Here is a 17,490-nt window from a genome sequence, read left to right on the forward strand (position 1 = left end):
CTGCTCACTGATAGCAGCTTGCCCAGAGGAGGCAGTTGTGGTGACCACTGTCCCTTCTGCATTTTGTCAGTTCCTTTCACTCTGGGATGTTTGTTTCTTCTCTTTAGAAGTAAATAGGAATCCAAGAACAGCCACCCTCTTCCTCCCCTCCAGCTCAGCAGTCTGCTTAGACAGCGGGGTGACTGAAGAAGAACATAGCTGAGGGAGAACTTGTTAATGGGGCTTCACCCAGCTTACCTCGGTCAGCAGCTCCTGCACCTGCAAGTATCGGGGAAAGGTGTCTTTTGGTTTTTTTGCCGGCAAAGAATAGTGGACTCCTTTAATAGTTTGACTACATGGAAATTATAGCAGTGGAACTGTTAACAGTTAACATCTCGATTGCTTTCTTAGCTGCTGACGCTGGCGGAGGAGGAGGAAGGGTATTTTCCGTATTGTGTGTGTAAGGGCCGTTGCGACATTGGGTGGGCTCGTGAAACAAATCTGTTTTCTTGTGTCTGAAACTTGGTTGGTTTCATTTTTTAAAGGTGCCTGTACTGCTCCTTCTTGGTAAGAAAGTCTAATCAACAGCGTGATCCTACCTTTTTTGTAGAAGGTTTACACTTCAGCAATTAGAGTGACCTATGCGGCTGGTGGAACACGTAGGCCCCGGGGCCAGGCATTCCGGGTGTACGTGGAGTACTGGGGTTTAAGTGGCAAAGTCTCTTCAGTGGTGTGAGTTTACCTAACTATTGATCCATTAGAGATTCCAAAAGTAGCGTCTGCTTAAACTGAAGGAAACCACTGCTTTTCGTCTATGATGGTCTTTTCTCTCACAACAGGCTTTGGGCTTTACTGCCGTTGAAAAGACGAGCCGATTTCAGTGGCTCAGCTGTAGGATGGTTTCTTTGTTAGACAGTGAAAACCCAAGCCTTGCAGTGTTCGTGGTCTCCTGTTGTGACTTTGCTTTGCTTGTTTGTTCTGCTGTGCAGCTCTCGTGACTCCAGACAGGGACCTTTTCTTTTCTTCCCCTGTGGAATGAAGCAGGCCGTTAGAGAGCTTATGTTAAATTGGTGGAGGAAATCATTTGAAGGCTGGATCTAGTGTCTTTTGTAGTTCCTTTCTTGGCAGAAGTTTATGTGTATGCCTAAATACAGTTTATAAAAGTCCAAGCTGTATGTTACTACTGATTAATGAGCCAGTATTTATTATAGATCTGATGTGTGCCAGACAGGAAGACACAGAACTGGGGTGAGGAGTAGGATCCAGGAGTGTTAAGATCATTACAGTACGGCTGGGGGTCGTGTTTACTGTACAGGTGGATGGGAGGATGGAGATAAACGTGGTGAACATATGGGCAGGCGGAAGAATGGGGTGTGTGTGTGTGTGTGTGTGTACACATGTGCCGGAGCATAGACTTGTCACCATCTTAGTGTCATGGGGTGAGAGCAAGAAAGACTTCCCGAAGGAGGCAGCATTTCTGTGGCTGTTTGAAAGCCGTGGAAAATAAGCCAGCTGCTTGTAGTGTTGGCGTGAGAGGGGACCGTGCTGACACCCTCCTGCTTCACATCGCCATCCTCCCCTGTGTTCGTTCATTCGCTGTCTGCCGTATAGGATGCAAGCTCTTGGAGGGCAGGGATTTCTGTCTGTTTTGATAACTTCTGTATCCTGAACACCTAGAAAAGTGCCTGGAGCACAGCAGGAGCTCAGATGTGTGTTGTATGAAAGAATGAAGTTTGTGAATTTTAGAATAATTGCCTTTGGTTTACCAAGAATCTCTCTCTACAGTTCCTTCATATTTTTGCTTCCTGCTTTTCCTTCTGTGTACTTGAATCTGCCTGTTGGTAACATGTTTCCACGCTGTTTCACAAACCCATCCCCTCTTTTCCATCTCTCTTACCTCGTTTAGTTTCCAGAATACCTTACCTGAGTTGGTGTGATCTCCTAATCACTGTTTTCATGTCTCTGTGTGCGTCACCTTAAATCTCTTCTCCACAGCTGTCAGAATCATCAGTCTCAATGCAGAACTGACCAGAGCCTTTCCTTGCTTAGAGTCCCTGGTGGTTCCCATCTGTGCAGAGTGGAGTGTGCGCTTCAGGAGGGCACGGGAGCCCGGCTGCGGCTTGGGTTCAGCTGCATAAAGTTCTCGTAGCATCTTGTAACATAATAAACATGGGTCTGTTCATTTTTCTTTGTATCGCGAGTGCCTGGCATGTAATACAGGGTTCAGCAGTACTTTTTCTGAGTCAGTGAGTGCGTGTAGATGTGTATAAAGGAATGAATAACTACAGTAAGAGATTCATGGAAAATGCTTGCTGTTTGGATAAAAGATAGTATAAGAATCTAACTTGAACGCTGACATATGAGAACAGTTTTTTGTTTATTTCTCCCTGGCTCCTTTCCTTGTTTCTTTAGAAATTTGTGACTGTGCACTTGTGCCCTTACCCATGTGTGTCTTTTCTCTCTTCTGGCTGTAAATTCTACGTTTAAATTTCTGCATACATTTCTGAAACCCTTAGGATTAAATTATTTCTACAGAACACACACTGAGAGACAACCCTAATCTACCTGTTTCCAACTTAAAATGAGTTTTATTGTTATTCTTTGTAATTTCTCTTAATTTCCTCTCCCCCCCCCCTTAAATGTGTGTGCACAACTCAGATTGAAAATCTCCAAGAGCAACTTAGAGATAAGGAAAAGCAGATGAGCAGCTTGAAGGAGCGAGTCAAGTCGCTGCAGGCCGACACCACCAACACCTGACACCGCCTTGACGACGCTGGAGGAGGCCCTGGCCGAGAAGGTGAGCGGCCGGCCCGGACCCCTCGCCCACACGTTTCTCCTGCTTCCTCAGTGATCTGAGATTTGTCTGGCGATGAGCCTTGGGTAGAGAAGACGGAAGAAGTTGCTTTGGCAAAAAGGAGGAGAGCCCCTGTGCTACTGCTGACATGCCTGGCGTAAGAGGGGGAGGGAGGGCGGATCCCACACTCCGGGGCAGTGGCCGGAATTTCTAAAGAATCAGCCCCCTGCTCCCCATGTACTATCTTCTGAAGACAAAGAAGCGTTCTTTTTATTTATATGCTCAGCTGGAACGTGGTGATGTGGGGGTCTCAGACATCCGCCGTCAGGAGGCAGGACTGATGCTCTCCCTCTGCCGCCCGGCACCTGAGACGTCCGCGGGCTTTAGCTATTCATGCCGGTGCTTGCTGTCTTCCTGGCCTTGGCCGGGCCACTTCCTCTTCCCTGGATAAGCAAACCTAGTTTTTCAGGAATGGCCGACTAAACAAAGAAGTGGCCCCAGATGGCAAGTGTTAATGTCCTGAAAGGAGGTTTAAAGAATCTTGGTGGGGCATTTTAATTGGATTTTTTTTCTTTTTTTAAGAAATAGGGTCAGTGTTCCTTAAGCCTCTTGGACTCTGAATGTTTCAGGCTGCCTGCCAGGGACCAAGGCTTGATCCCTGAATATATTTAGAAATAATACCCAGAAATATACTTAAATTGCTTCAACGTTCAGACTTCCTGAGTATCTGTCGACAGAAGTTTTAATGGTTTCTCTTTTCTTTACCCTTCTTTATGCTTTAAGCTCAACAAATTATGATCTCCCCAGCTTCCTCCATTTTTGGTATGTGAATTGTGTGTGGATTGTTTCCATTGCTCTGTAGGCAACATGTGAATTATATGTAGAGAAGAAATACTTGCTACTTATTGTCCTTAGGGCATATGTATAAGTTTTTTGTTACTTGGGAATTGAATCAATGAGATTATCCCAAAGGAATACTTTCGGGACATCTAATGCTGGTTAAGATTATAGGAAGAGAAACTGAGGGCGATCAAAAGAACAAAGCCGATGTTTGTTACAGCAGGATAGGTAGGAAGGATGAATTCTTTAAAATGTAAATTATTAGTGGCTTGTCACTGTTTTGAGTGGAGGATGGAGGCGTGAAATTTTCTCAGCTAAAAGCTGCCTTACGCGGGGTGGTGGAAGGGTAGGAAGGAGCGCTCTCACGTACTGATGTGCTCTCTTACCAGGAGCGGACAATCGAACGCTTAAAAGAGCAGCGGGACCGAGATGAGCGGGAAAAGCAGGAGGAAATTGATAACTACAAGAAAGATCTTAAAGACTTGAAAGAAAAAGTCAGCCTCTTGCAAGGCGACCTCTCAGAGAAAGAGGTAAGGATCACCAAAATGGGATGACGTGGTTTGCTTCTCGGTGCATTGTGTGTATATACTGTTGGTGTTTACGTAACGCGTATAGAAAGTATCTGATTGAAGATTTTAAAAGTACCCTTACAGCTGGGCTCGTGGGAAGACCTTAAGGGCTATTTCGGGACCTTGCAGAGATAGAGTAGACCGAATCCTTTATTTCCTGAGTCTTACCTCTTACTTCTTTCAGCTGTTATGAGTTGGTTTCTTACTTGCTAATGACATTTTATAGCTCCTAAAATAACGAGATTTCTCCAGTTACGTTTGGAGAAATAGTGTGCTAATGGTAAGGGGGATGGACAGAAGGAATACACGAAAGGAGGGCTGTCTGTCTGCCACGGCTCTTGGAAGATCACCTCCTCGTTGGCAGAGAATCTTCAGTGATTGTTGACCGGTCATTAGGTGACGGTGTATTTTGACCTTACTTTTAGGGAATCTTATGATTTCACCTAAATAGCAAAAATGCCTGCTGCCTTGTAATCAGATAATCCTGAGCTGCAGGGACGTTCTCAGGGTTCTCTTTCTAACACCATCAGGAAAATTTATGGAAATTTCAGTTTCTAGTAGAATTCTTCCACAAGGGAAAGGCACTCCCCGTGTAAGTCGCTGTGGCTCCTGAGGCTGACCGCTTTTGTTCACGGAGCGGGGTCTACTGCCGTTTATTCTGTGGGAAGGGACACGTGGCGATGGAGCTCTTCCAGTCACTATTCCACTGGGAATTCATTTATTTTAGTCAGAGCTTGAAAGCCAGCGCTCACACCGTCGTTCTACAGTTCACGTCCTTGAAATGGAAGCATGTCGGTGTGTAGGGGTGGGCAGGAGCCACAAGCCCCCAGCCAGGTCAGCTGAGGAATTTAAACGTCCGCTTTGTTAGCAAGTGGTATTTATTCTCCGTGCGTTCTGGCGTTGCTTCTTGCAGGCTTCGCTCTTGGATCTGAAGGAGCACGCTTCTTCCCTGGCTTCCTCGGGCCTGAAGAAGGACTCGCGGCTCAAGACACTAGAAATTGCTTTGGAGCAGAAGAAGGAGGAGTGTCTGAAAATGGAATCACAATTGAAAAAGGTTAAAGAAAACTCTCCCGTGTTCTTGCTTTGCTGTGGATAAGAACGTGGGAGAAAGCTCCACAGTGTTCACGTGGAGTAACCGTCTCCTAAAGCTCGAAGTACTATTTATACCTTGATTAGCATTCTTGGCATTCTCACCCCAATTTTACTTGACTCCCGAGAGTCCCCAGACTAATAGAAAATTGACAGTTCAGAGGAAGATTAAAATATGCAGCTCCTTTCAGAGGAAATGTAGAAAGACCACAATGTAACAGTCTCTGTGATCGGCTGTTTTTCTTCCACTAGCATTAGGCTCTCCTAGGAGGAGATGATGTAACAGACAGTTTGACCTCCGTACCCATGGGTATGAGGACGCGGTGCGGACATTTACCGTCTGCTTCGTTGACGTCTGGCTGTCCAGGGTTTATCTGGCAGTCTGTGGTTTTCAGGGCACTTTCATGTACATCCCGGAGCTGTCAGCTCTGATGAACTGGGTCCCGGTCATACATTTACTAATGATAAAAGGGGTGCAGTCCAGTCTTGAGACTGCAGGTGCTGTTCTCAGCCAGCTCCTGTGTGCTCCACAGGAACCCCTCTTAATGGATCATTATTTAGGTTATGCCAAAAATGAAGCCACTGTTCTTAAGCTAAGGAAAGAAAGAAATCCGGTAGCTTAAAGTTACTTTTGAATACGTTTTTGAATATGTAGGAAGAGACTTTTTTCGAGATTAACTAATGGAGATTTGATAGTTGGCTCTCCCCCCTCACTGAGTAAGTGGAGACAGTTTTCTGTTGAATAGTGGAATGTTGGAGGTGAAGCCGCTAGACGCACTTAGGGCTGTGAAGCCGAGCGGCACCTGTCGAGAATAGTAAAAGGCGTTCACTGCTATTCCCAGCTGCCTGTTGATGGCAGCCCCGCATTTTCTGTTTGTTGTATTTAACCCTCTTGTAATGCTGATCCTTCTACCGCTGGTCGTTTGTCTGGTCTCTCACACCTCGTATTTAGGATTGTGAGGAAAAGCGAAGCGGCCTTTGGGTGGAGGCGGTCCTGGCTTCCCGTCATTTTCCTGCCCTTCGTGTTCTTCTCCTTGTGTTTTCCCGTGTTTTACTCTGGACGGTTGTAACTTCTCATTTTGATCAAATTACTGATGTTTTCCCGTCATCCTGCTTCCGCGGTGCCCTCCTCCGGAAGGAGATAGTCATTGTGGTTTTCTGTTTGTTTTGTTTATTTTTCATTTCTTTTTATTACCCCTTTTCTGCCTTTTCCACTCTTGAGTGTTTTGTATGATTCCATTTTCCCTTCCCTCTTGGAATATTTACTATATTTCTTAAAATTTTTTAAAATTGTTACCCTGGAGTTTGCAGTATGCATTTTGGCTTTTTTCCCCTCAGCTTTTTCAGTTGACAGAAGTGTGTGTATTTAAGGTGTGCAGCACGATGACTCGGCCTTGGTGTACGCTGTGGAACGATTACCGCAGTCAGGCTAACTAGCACATTCGTCACCTTTTGGTTTTCGTGGTGGGAACGCATTTTAAATTGGAGTAAAAATGACATACAGTGTTGTGTTAGTTTCTGGTGTGCAACGCAGTGCTCCCGTGTTTCTGTTATAAAACGATCACGAGAGCCGAGTGAACGTGCATGAACATAGTTATAAAACTTTTTTCTTGTAATGAGAACTTTTAAGATTTATTCTCTGAGCAACTCTCAGATATGCAACACCTGTTTGTAGTCACCACGCTGTGCGTTACATCCCTAGGACTTAACTGTTTTGTAACTGGAAGTCTGTTCCTTTTGGTCACCCTCACCCATTTTTCCCGCGTCTGACTCCCTGCTGCTGGCAGCCAGCAGTCCCCTCCCTGCGTCTGTGAGCTCGGTCTTTGGTCGTGTTGTTTTTGGACTCCACGTCCGAGCGCGGTCGTCTGTATCCGTCTCTCTCTGTCTGACTGACTTCACTTAGCATGACGCCCTCAAGGCCCATCCATGTCGTCGCAAATGGCGAGATTTCCCCTTATTTATGGCTGAATAACGTTCCTGTGTGTGTTCATGTGCATACACACGTACGCAGTACATGCCGTGTTTTCTCCGTCTGTTCATCCATTGACGGACACGTAGGTTGTTGAGAACACTGTTTAAGACCTGTTCTCTTAGCAGGTTTCTGGTATGCAGCGCAGCCTTGTTAACCACGGTCAGCATCTTGCACGTTAGAGCCCCAGGACTGACCTACCTCACAACTGAAAGTTGTGCACTTCGGCCAGCTTCTCCCCGTTTGCCCCTCCCCGGGCCCACAGCACCACCCTTCCACCCTCTGCTTCCATGAATTCAGATTCCACGTTATAAGCGAGGTCTTTGTGCTTTTTGTACGTAGCGTTTCTTTTTGATTCTTTCTGGGAGTGTCCGTTTCTCTGCATATATTGCCCATCTGTTCCTGGATCTTGTTTCCTTTTCCCATTCCATCCTTTACCTGTTAATCCTAGTTATTTTAAATTCCCTGTCTGATAATTCCAACCTCTGCGTCAATGTCTGAGTCTGGTTTTTAGCTGGCAGGGGCTCGAGTGGGAGAAATGCCCTTCCCCGAGGCGGGACAAAGCTCTGTAAAAATCGTCACTCCCGGGGAGTCTGTCTTTGGATGGGGGCGCCTGGGGCACACTTCACCGTGGTTACTCTCCCCCCACCCTCCAGAACCAGTGGGGTCTTTGTCCACTCTTCACTGAGACCCTGGGTGGTTCCTGGAGGTAAAGCCCATGAACTTTGGGGGAGCTCCCCAAAACTGCAGCCCCTGGGACTTTCTCACTCTTCCCTGGTCTGTCCACACTCGGCCTGCAGCAGTTCCTCAGAGAGGCCATGTAAGTGTTTCTGCGGACAGCTTCCGCTCCGGGTGAGCAGATCTCAACTGCCACTCTGTGGGTTTGCCTTGTCTCTTGATTTTGGAGGGGAAACTTGTCCTGTGACCCCTGTTCTCTGATAGGTGTGCTTCCCTCGCATCATTGCATTTTAAAAGCAGGACAGTGAAATAAGCGAAAGACAAATACTGTGTGATCTCACTTGTATGTGGAATGTAAACAACAACAACAAAAACTGAATGGATAGATACGAAGACCAGATTGGTGGTTGCCAGAAAAGGGGGGTGATGTGTGTGTGTGTGTAATGGGTGAAGGTGGTCAAGGGGTACGAATTTCCAGTTATATTTGTGTGTATATATATATACAACTGTGTAGTGATGGGTATTAAATGGACTTACCGTAGTGATCATTTCCCAATATGTACATAAATTGAGTCATTAGTTGTACCTCTAAAAGTAATATAATGTATATGTCAGTTATATCTCGGTAAAAAGCAAAAAAGTAGGAAAAAGAGAAAGTATTGTCAGGTGGTTTCTTACTTGCTGGTTTTAATTTTTCTCAGTAGTTTATTGGATCGAGGCGCTGCGCCGCGGTCCTCTGCGTTAGAGTCTGTGTCACTGTGTAGCCTGTCTGTAGGTTTATGTGAAGTGATGTTGGCGTATTTTCTTCTTGGCTGGAAACCGTATCTGGTGTGAGGTTTGTGTTCTAATTTGTATTAATTCAGAAAACTGTGCTTATCATGGGAATTTTCAAAGAAAATCTCTTCCCTGTTTTGTTTGCAGCAGGGAATGACTAGTTTGAGCTAATGATAACTTGAAGCCATTTTGACCTGTTTATAGCTCAAGAGTTTATACCCTGTGCCTGAAGTTTGATATTTTGTGTCTTAATTTTCAGGTAATAACCTCAGGAATTGTTAAAGAAAGCCTTGAAATGTGACTTTTGAACTATCAACATTTTTTAAAATGCTAAATTATTCCCCCTCCTCTGGAAAGAAGTATCCAGTAGACTCTGAATGTCTTTGTTCATGGTTTTTAACCGTTGACTTTCTGTCCTTGCTTGTTCCATTCCTGTACCGTTTCCTTTCACGTTTCTTTCTTCTCTTCTGCTGACGGCCTCCCCTCAGCACCCTGAGACAGTGCTAGGTGCCAGGCCGCCCATCCGAGCCAGTGAGCGAGCCGGCAGGGGCCGCGGGGGCCTGCCTGCCGTTTCCCTGTGTTTTGCACGAGTGTTTTACGACTGTGTGGAAGGGTGAATGCACTGACCCTCTCATCTCTCCTCTCCTCAAGTAGGAACTCTAGATTTTTTTTAAAAAATGACTTCTTTGTAAAGCACACCGAGGCGAACACGAAGTAGAAAGTCCCCGTGAGACCAGAATTCCCCCCGAGCTTGGGGAGGGTGCGTCTGTGCCGCTTTCTGAGGCGAACACGGAGTAGAAAGCCCCCTTGAGACAGAACCCCCGGCTGGGGCGGGGGGCGTCTGTGCTGCTTGCGCTCCGTTTCCCTCTTGGTGAGGCGGCTCGTTCAGGCCTGCCTCTCTTTCCCTTGCTCTTATTTTGTTGTAGCTTTTAATCACGCAAGTTTTAGGGTAAAATTTTGCTGAAACATTAAAATACACGTCTGCCAACGCAATCTCCTTTCAAGGCTGTTGTTAGTAACTGTGTCTTTTCACAACTGACTAAACCTGTAACAAGGTATCAGTAAAGGACTTACTCCTCAAAGCACAGCCCTCGCTTGGGCAAGACATTTAGCCCACGTTTTAGAAATGTTTCTCTCTCACTCAGGATGTTTTGCATCAGCGTTTTCTGAAGGTTTAACAAGAATGGATATTTCCCCCATTAACATTTTTTGAAATTATTTTAAGGGACTAAGTATGTTTGTTCTCTATTGAATAAGGAAAAATAAGTCATCTTACCCTTTACTCTCGTTAAATGCATCATACACTCATGGCTTTAGAGGTTCAGGAGGAAAACTGAAGACTTGAAAGTTAGTTTTTAATTACTGAAACTTCTTTGTATTTCAGGGCGCATGGAGATATAGTTACTATTTACAACAGGATTCTGAATTTTAAAAAAAAAAAAACAGCTTTTCTAGGTTCTTAATGTGATTGTTAATTTATTTGTCTGATGTTACCTTGTAAAATCCTGAATCCTTGCATTAGGAAGGTTCGTGTGTGGGGAGAGTGACTTCCAGTAATCTCACTCCGTTCTTGGGGCACCGCCTTTGCAGGATCTGTGTGGTTCTAGGTGCTCAGGGCCGTGTGGTCCGTGCGTGCTCGGTACAGCGGTATGTGGCGGGGAGGGCCCAGTGGGACTTCTCAGCGTGGGCACTGGCTGTAGGAAGATCAGCTTTTGACATCGTTTTGGAGGGGCCGGCAGTCACCTGACGGCTGGTTAGCACGTCTCGCTAGACTCTGAGGCAGCTCTTGGCTTAGCATGACTTTTGGCCTCAGAATAAGTATTCAGAGGTCTATTGTTTTTAAAAACTAATTTATTTGAAATCTAAGAATTGTTTTTACATTTATTACTAATGTTTTGTCTCTGTAATATTTAAGCAGAGAAAACCTGATAAATTGAGGACAGCTGTTTGATATTTGATAATACCCTATTTCGTTTGGAGTATAGGTGGTTTTTTGGGACACGGTCTTCCCACCACCACTGTACGAATATCTGACAGAATTTGGACACTTTTCTTTGTAGGCACACGAGGCAACATTGGAAGCCAGAGCCAGTCCAGAGATGAGTGAGCGGATACAGCAGCTGGAGAGAGAGATTGCCAGGTACCAAGATGAATCTAGCAAGGCCCAGGCGGAAGTTGACCGCCTCTTGGAAATCTTGAAGGAGGTGGAAAATGAGAAGAATGACAAAGATAAGAAGATTGCTGAGCTGGAGAGGTAAGGAGGGGGAGCTGCAAGGCTGAAGCATGGCTTTAAGACTGTGTACTTCGGGGGACATGTTTTTCCAATAGATCTGCTTCCCTAAAGTTAGGTTCTTGAGTGCCCGGCGTTACGTCATCATCTGTTCTTTACCCTGACTCAGTGTGAGTTCACTGTTGTAGTCCCTAAGGCCGCACAGAATGGGAGTAAATTGGGAAGCTGTGGACTTCGACACCATTGACTGGAGAGAGAGAGTATTCACTGAGTAAGAAGCTAACGTCCGCTGGCTAGTCCAGAGCGCAGGTAGCCACGTGCTCCGTTTATCTGTTAAAGGAGCAAAGGAGCCTCAACTTCAAGGACTTAACTTTCTTCACTGGTTTAGACCTTTTTTGTCGAGCTGATGCTCCTCTGGGCTATGAGTTTTTAGACTTTGTATTGTGGAGAAGCAAGCTATTACATTACATAGGTCAAATTTAGAAGAAGGAGGGGCACTTTGAAGACAATTTAGACTTTGAATTCTTCAACATGAGCTTCGTTTGAATAGAACCAGCCAGATAGCTCTCTTTGTATTTTGTCTTTCTTTTTCTTAATAGGATATTTTGCACTAAAGATAAAAAATAGGCCTCTTGGCCTCTTCTTTTACACCACGTATTTAACATAAATTCACAAGGGCCTAGAAGCAGTTCTCCAGGAGGACTGCGTTCATCATGGTGTGTGAACCGTCAGAGAGACGGACAGTAACAGAGGGAAGTCACTCCTCCGTGTGCCCCTTTGAGCCTCATTCATAGAAATATTTTATTTCTGTGCTCTTACATGCTGAGCGGCAGTAGACTGCTTCCCTAGATTGTTTATTAAGTTTTATGTTTTCAGATTACCGGTAGACTTGATATTTCCCCCCCAGAAGTTATTTTTTTCCTCCTGAATTTTGATTTTCAAGAAACTTAAACAATAAAGTCTAGTCCTGAGGATTCTTCTCACTAAACTGAAGTGTGCACGACACGGCTGATCACCCACTCACTTGTTTCCTCTGGTTTTGATATTAAGTCTATTCGTGTTTTCTGGTCTCGTTCTGGAGAAGATGAAGGATAAAATTCTTTAAGTCAGAATTAACAAAGCATCAGTCTCAGGATTAGATTCTGTGTGTTTTGTGTGTCTTCTCCACGTCTGCACCGCACCTTTACCCTCAGCAGACACACGCGCACGCACAAAATATATTATATCTTTGATAAAGTTTTACTTTTTGGTTTGATTGTTTTTGTTTGTTTGTTTGTTTGGTATTAGAATTCTTCATTGAAATGATTGCTTGCTTTTCCAGGCCACTTGCTTGGAAAACATTTCAGTTCATTTGTGGACCCAATACTGATTTTGGGAGATGGACATGATTTGAACGACAGTAAGAAGTAGGATTAACTCTATATCTGACATCCAGAGCACACCAGAGAGCCTTTGTCCGCCCTTGTATTTCTCACATCTGGGGGAAGAGTTGTAAATGACCTACTCTTTCCATAGAACGTAGCTTACAAATTTGAAAAAGTATAGAGAGTTTTATTCTTTGTTTGTGCAGCACTGTAGTTTTGTTTTAGGGTTTGACACAAAGTTTCTTGGCTACCAAGAAAAGAAACAGTTTTAAAACTCAGTTGCTGCTGGTTTGTAATTCGTCACTGAGCAGCACAGTATAAGACAGGAGTAAAAGGTGGTTGCAGTCACTCTGCTTCCGTCCCGGGTTGGGAGGAGGCGCATGTGAGCTGCTCTGGTCTTACTAACCGTTTGCTTCTTGTGTTGCCATCCCACTGTTTCCCACGTGTGGGCGTCTGTCTCCCTGTCACTTATCATTTGAGTATCTTCACCCTCCTTTTGATTTGTCCTGTCACGGTCCTATTCCATTGGGGTTTTGGTCCTGTGTCTCTCTGTGTCCACACCCCTCTTGACCACGCTGTTTCTCAGAAAGCCAGGCTCCCGCAGCCTGTACCTTCCACGCCAGGCTTCTGTCCCCACGCCGTCAGGGGGGCTTGTGTGGGACTTCCTGGGAAAGTGAGTGTTACGCCAGGCCGCGGTTCTGGGCCGGATGGAGCTGCGGCTGCCGCTCTTGCTGGGGCCTGCTGGGGGTTTTGCTTGATCAGAATTAAAGACCAGCCAGTTACGTGTCACGCTGACCGGTACCTCGTAGGGCCGTTGCTGGTGGATGAAGTGTGTGCTTTCTCTGGCAAGATCCTGATACCGTGGGTTATAACTGTCTTGGTCTTGGTTTCTAGCCCATCTTGTATGTGGTTGTCCTCACGCGGGGCTGCCCTTTAAGTGGTAGCCTCTGAACCAGTGAGCTGTAGTCTCATCCCAGCCCAGGGAGCGGAATGCATTTGCGGGGGCTGGGGTGGCGGTAATTAGGTTTACTTATTTATGATTTTAACGGAGGTACTGGGGATTGAACTCGGGACCTTGTGCATGCTAGGCACACGCTCTACCACTGAGCTATACCCTCCCCCGTGGAGTGCATTTTTAAAGAGTGTTCAGCAACCTTCTAGGGCAAAAATGAAAGCAGACTGTTACAGTCATTGAACTAAATAAAATTCTTAGTATTCTTTTAAAACTTCTTGAAGAGGCACGTATGTAAGAATCTCCAATATTAAAAGTTTCAGATTAAATCATGACGAATTCCCAGACTTATCCTTTGTGGTCTTTGAGGGGCTTCTTGCTGAACTTTGGACTCTTCAGTTTGGTCTTTTAATTGGTGAGACCAATATTAAAAGGCAGTGGCTTGAGAGGTCGTTTGGATGGAAGATGGTCAGTTATCTGGGACCCCGGACAGCTGATTTCAGGTCCTAGAGCTCTAGCGCAGGGAGAGACGTGAACTGGAGCGGGAGCCGGGACCCTGTCCTGCTGCGGTAACTACCCTGAGGAAGGCAGGAGAACTGGGGTCTGTGTGGTTGTTCATTTATGTCTTGGGCCAGTCTTGTAAGTAGTTATAAAGGAGGAAGCTTTTTCCTGTCGTGCCAGGAGGGAGATTTAATCTGGGGTGTTGTTTGCACGTGTGTGTGTGTGTAAGAGGAGGAACTTGGAGAAGTTAGAGCTCTAAGATGGATGCTAGGCTTAAACCTCATGGCTTGAGGATGTGGCCTTTTGAGTTTTGTATTTGCTATTAAAGCTTATTAGTGTCTGAAATTTTGTGTAATGAAAATGGGGCTGTTTTATTTTTTAAGAATCTTTTAAAATGTGTCGGCAAGCTTGAGCTACTTTGCAGGATGGCATTTCCAGCTTCCGGTTTGGTACCAGTAGGTTTAACTCTTTGTTTCCTTTAGAAATGGACCCCAGGATCAGGGGAGGAGCCCCTTTCGTTACCTGCTTCTCCTTAGCAGTTTGTCCTTGACGAAGATTTCCTTTCCCCTTACTCATCTGTGGAATCCGAACCCTTTTAAATGTCATCTTTTTTGAGGGGGAAGAACCTTTACTGACCTCCCTTAGGTGGTAATTTCTCTTTCCTTTTTTTGTGCTTTTCTTACAGTATCTGTCCTGTGACTGTACGTTGTTGTGAGCCCAAAAAGTACACGTTACAACAGAGACAGTTCCTCCCTCGTTTTCCTGTCTCATCACCCCCGTCCCTTCCCGTTGATCTCTCCATCACCCGTGTGTCCAGACCTTTCCTCAGACAGACAGCGATTTAACAGTCCCTTATACACTTGTTGGTTAAACTGGAAATATTTTTATATTTAGTTCTTTTTTTTATTTGTAAAGTATTTACCAATGCACATACACTTTCTGTAAAAATATAAGTAAATTCATATGCATTGAACATTCTTATTTAATATAATTCAAGGAGATTACTTTTCTATCTGTAGGTTAAGCTAAAGTAATAGATAACGTCTTTCCTCTTTGTCACAGTTCTTTTATATTTACATGTTAAAACCTCTGAAACTGGGATACGTGAGTAAGTAATGGCATAATGTAACTGGTATGTGTGTATTTTAAATTTCTTTCTAATACATAAACTAATGGTGCATCTTCTGTCTTTGGTGAATTGATACTGAAGATGCGCGCAGAGTGAATAAAATCATCTCAGGGAATGTGGGGGTGTAGGAGAGCATTTCCAAGGGAACGTTATTTTCTCATGTATTCCGTTTTAAATGTGTGTAACCAAATGACTGTGTTTACTGCTATAATTAGGTGTTTGGCTGATTTAACTGCGTCCTGAAAGATGACTTATTTGAATTGACCTACTTTTTTTTTTTTAACATATTCTTTAGGAAAATGGGTTTTATGCTTGTGATTTTGTTGGTATCTCGGTGTATCCAGGCATCTGTGGCACAGTATGACCTGGAAATGTAAACCTACATATTTAGCCTTTATCTTTGTAAATAATTTTCTGTAAGGAGGTGCTGAGTTGGTAATTCAGCTTGCTGTCTTCAGAGACCTCGCATACAGAAATTAATATAAAGCTGTACATAGCTTTGACATAAACTGGTATACAGTCATGAGGAAAATGATTCTTTAAAGAGTTCCCTGAAGTTTACGGTCATGTGTCTTTAATCGGTGAAGTATAGGGTTGGAGGAAGTGGTCTTGACACGGTTGGAACAGGGGAGAAATGACCGTGGTGGTTGTGTGCTCCTGCGAGGGAGAGTGGGCTGTGTTTTAAAAAGACAAAAAGAAAAAGGAGAAGAAAGATGCTGCGAGTCTGTGGCGGAGGACGACTGGTTCTTTATCTGATCCGCTCGCTTCAGCTTGCTGTTTGGGGAAGCTGCTTGTTTCTTTCTTCTTCCTCCTCAATGAATTTCACTGATTTCATTTAAAAGAAGAATAAATTACACAGTCAATTCTGTTGGGCCATCTTCCCAAAGTTTCTTGTGGGCACAGCACCTTATAGTTTACTACAGTCTTAAGAGAAGTTTCTGTTTAGTGGTTACTTTAAGTTTTTACTTTAAAGTATAAACATTAGAATTATATACAGTTATTCTACATGCAGCTTTTTTTGCTCCTCAGTTTATTTCCCAAGAGCTAAGGTTTGATGCCCAAGTGGCATATGACTCCTGAACAATAAAACAGGTGGAAAGATGCTTAAGGTGGCTCACTCCTGACAGGAGTACGCTTACCTTTTTTCCCCCAAGGACTTCCCCGAGTCTCGTGTGAAGCCTCGCCTCTACGTGAGATTTCAGGGAGTGTCCATGTTGATCTAAAATTATTCTAGCTTAATGTGTCATAACCAACAACAAATAAAAGAAATCATTGGGAGCAGTCATTCAGAGACTGGCCTCTCATTGACTGTGAACATTGTCTGCGTTCTGTGTTGTTTCCCAAAAGTCAAGGACCCGTGGAAGTTTATAGATCCCTTCAGGAACCTGTCCGCATCACTGGACGTACAGCGTGTGTCCAGGAGGTGTGTCAGGAAGCCTCCGTCCCTGTCCCGGGTCAGCCGTGTGCCCGCTGGGCGATTGTGAGGCCTTCTGCTTGTCATTTTGCTTGCTCGCTTTTCATCTGTTTTGTTTATAGCGGGGCTGACAAATCTTGTGATCCTTACCTTTCATTATTCTGACCATGGCTTTACACTCACTTCAGCGCTGAAACATTAGGAAACATTAAAGTGCAAACCGAAATGGTGCTTGAATTCAAGAAATGAACCTCTTCAGGTAAAATTAGGTCCTGAAGACAAACCGGATGGCAGCGGCTGTTGGACGTCTGAGTGTCTGGAGGATAATGCTAATTTCAGTGAAATTGATTAATTCTTTAAGAGGGAAAACGGCCTGCCCCTGGGAAGAGCAATAATGAAGCACGGGGCTGCGTGCTGGGCGGGCGCACCCCGTACACCGAGCCGTGCTGGGACGAGTCGGCGTTTGTAGAGCCGTGTCTTCCGTTTCATTATTGCTTTTAGATTGCACCACTTGGAGTAGATTTTGATAGATTGGGAAGGAGAGATATTGGTTGTAATTAGGAAAACACTACCTTCACATTTGAGAAAACTGTTTCAGATTCTTCCTAGATGAACTACAGTTCTGTGATCTAGAGTAACTGATGCTGTCAGTGTTTTTCTGTTTTGCTCGTGGATGACATGGGTCTAAGAAACGGGCCGGGTGGGTAAAGGAGCGGTCAGTTCTGCGCTGGGTGCGTATAAGGCTAAGCCGGCTAACTCTGTGACGTCACCGTCGCCTACTTAAGCAAGAAGCGGAGAGCTGACCTCTTCTTTTCCTTTGTGTTTAAGAAATTATGTTTTTCCTCACCCCAGGAGGTGGTAAATTTTAGACAAAGTTTGTTCCTTTAGAAAATTCCATCAAGGTACAGTGGTGCAATCTAACAGGAAAATACACTTGCTGAAAATCTGAAATTACTGGTTTTTAGTGCCTGTGCAGTCTGTGACTTTTCCCTTCTCTGGTTCTGTGCTCTGTGTTTTGTCTGTGTCTGTGAATAATATTGTTCTGAATGCTGCCCTTATTAATTCTCTCTAACTTTCTCTTTCGCATTTTCTTCCTGGATTTGCTGTTTCCTTCAGTCTCACCTCAAGGTCAGTATGCTTGTCCTACAGCAAAGCTGTGTAGCAGAGCACTGTGTGCGCACGTGTCGTCTGCTCTCGTAAGCAGCTGC

At 44.7% G+C, this 17,490-nt stretch overlaps 1 protein-coding gene across 1 annotated transcript in view; it reads left to right on the top strand.

Annotated features, from left to right (window-relative positions):
• ERC1 (ELKS/RAB6-interacting/CAST family member 1) overlaps positions 1 to 17,490 on the top strand; it is a 289,213-nt gene that overhangs the window by 117,109 nt on the left and 154,614 nt on the right. Inside the window, 5 exon segments of the mRNA XM_032472831.1 lie at positions 2,638 to 2,733; positions 2,735 to 2,776; positions 4,003 to 4,143; positions 5,096 to 5,236; positions 10,753 to 10,946. Coding sequence (XP_032328722.1) covers positions 2,638 to 2,733; positions 2,735 to 2,776; positions 4,003 to 4,143; positions 5,096 to 5,236; positions 10,753 to 10,946 — 614 coding nt within the window.

This window comes from Camelus ferus, chromosome 34 (assembly GCF_009834535.1).
Source record: "Camelus ferus isolate YT-003-E chromosome 34, BCGSAC_Cfer_1.0, whole genome shotgun sequence".
NCBI classification, from domain to species: Eukaryota; Metazoa; Chordata; class Mammalia; order Artiodactyla; family Camelidae; genus Camelus; species Camelus ferus.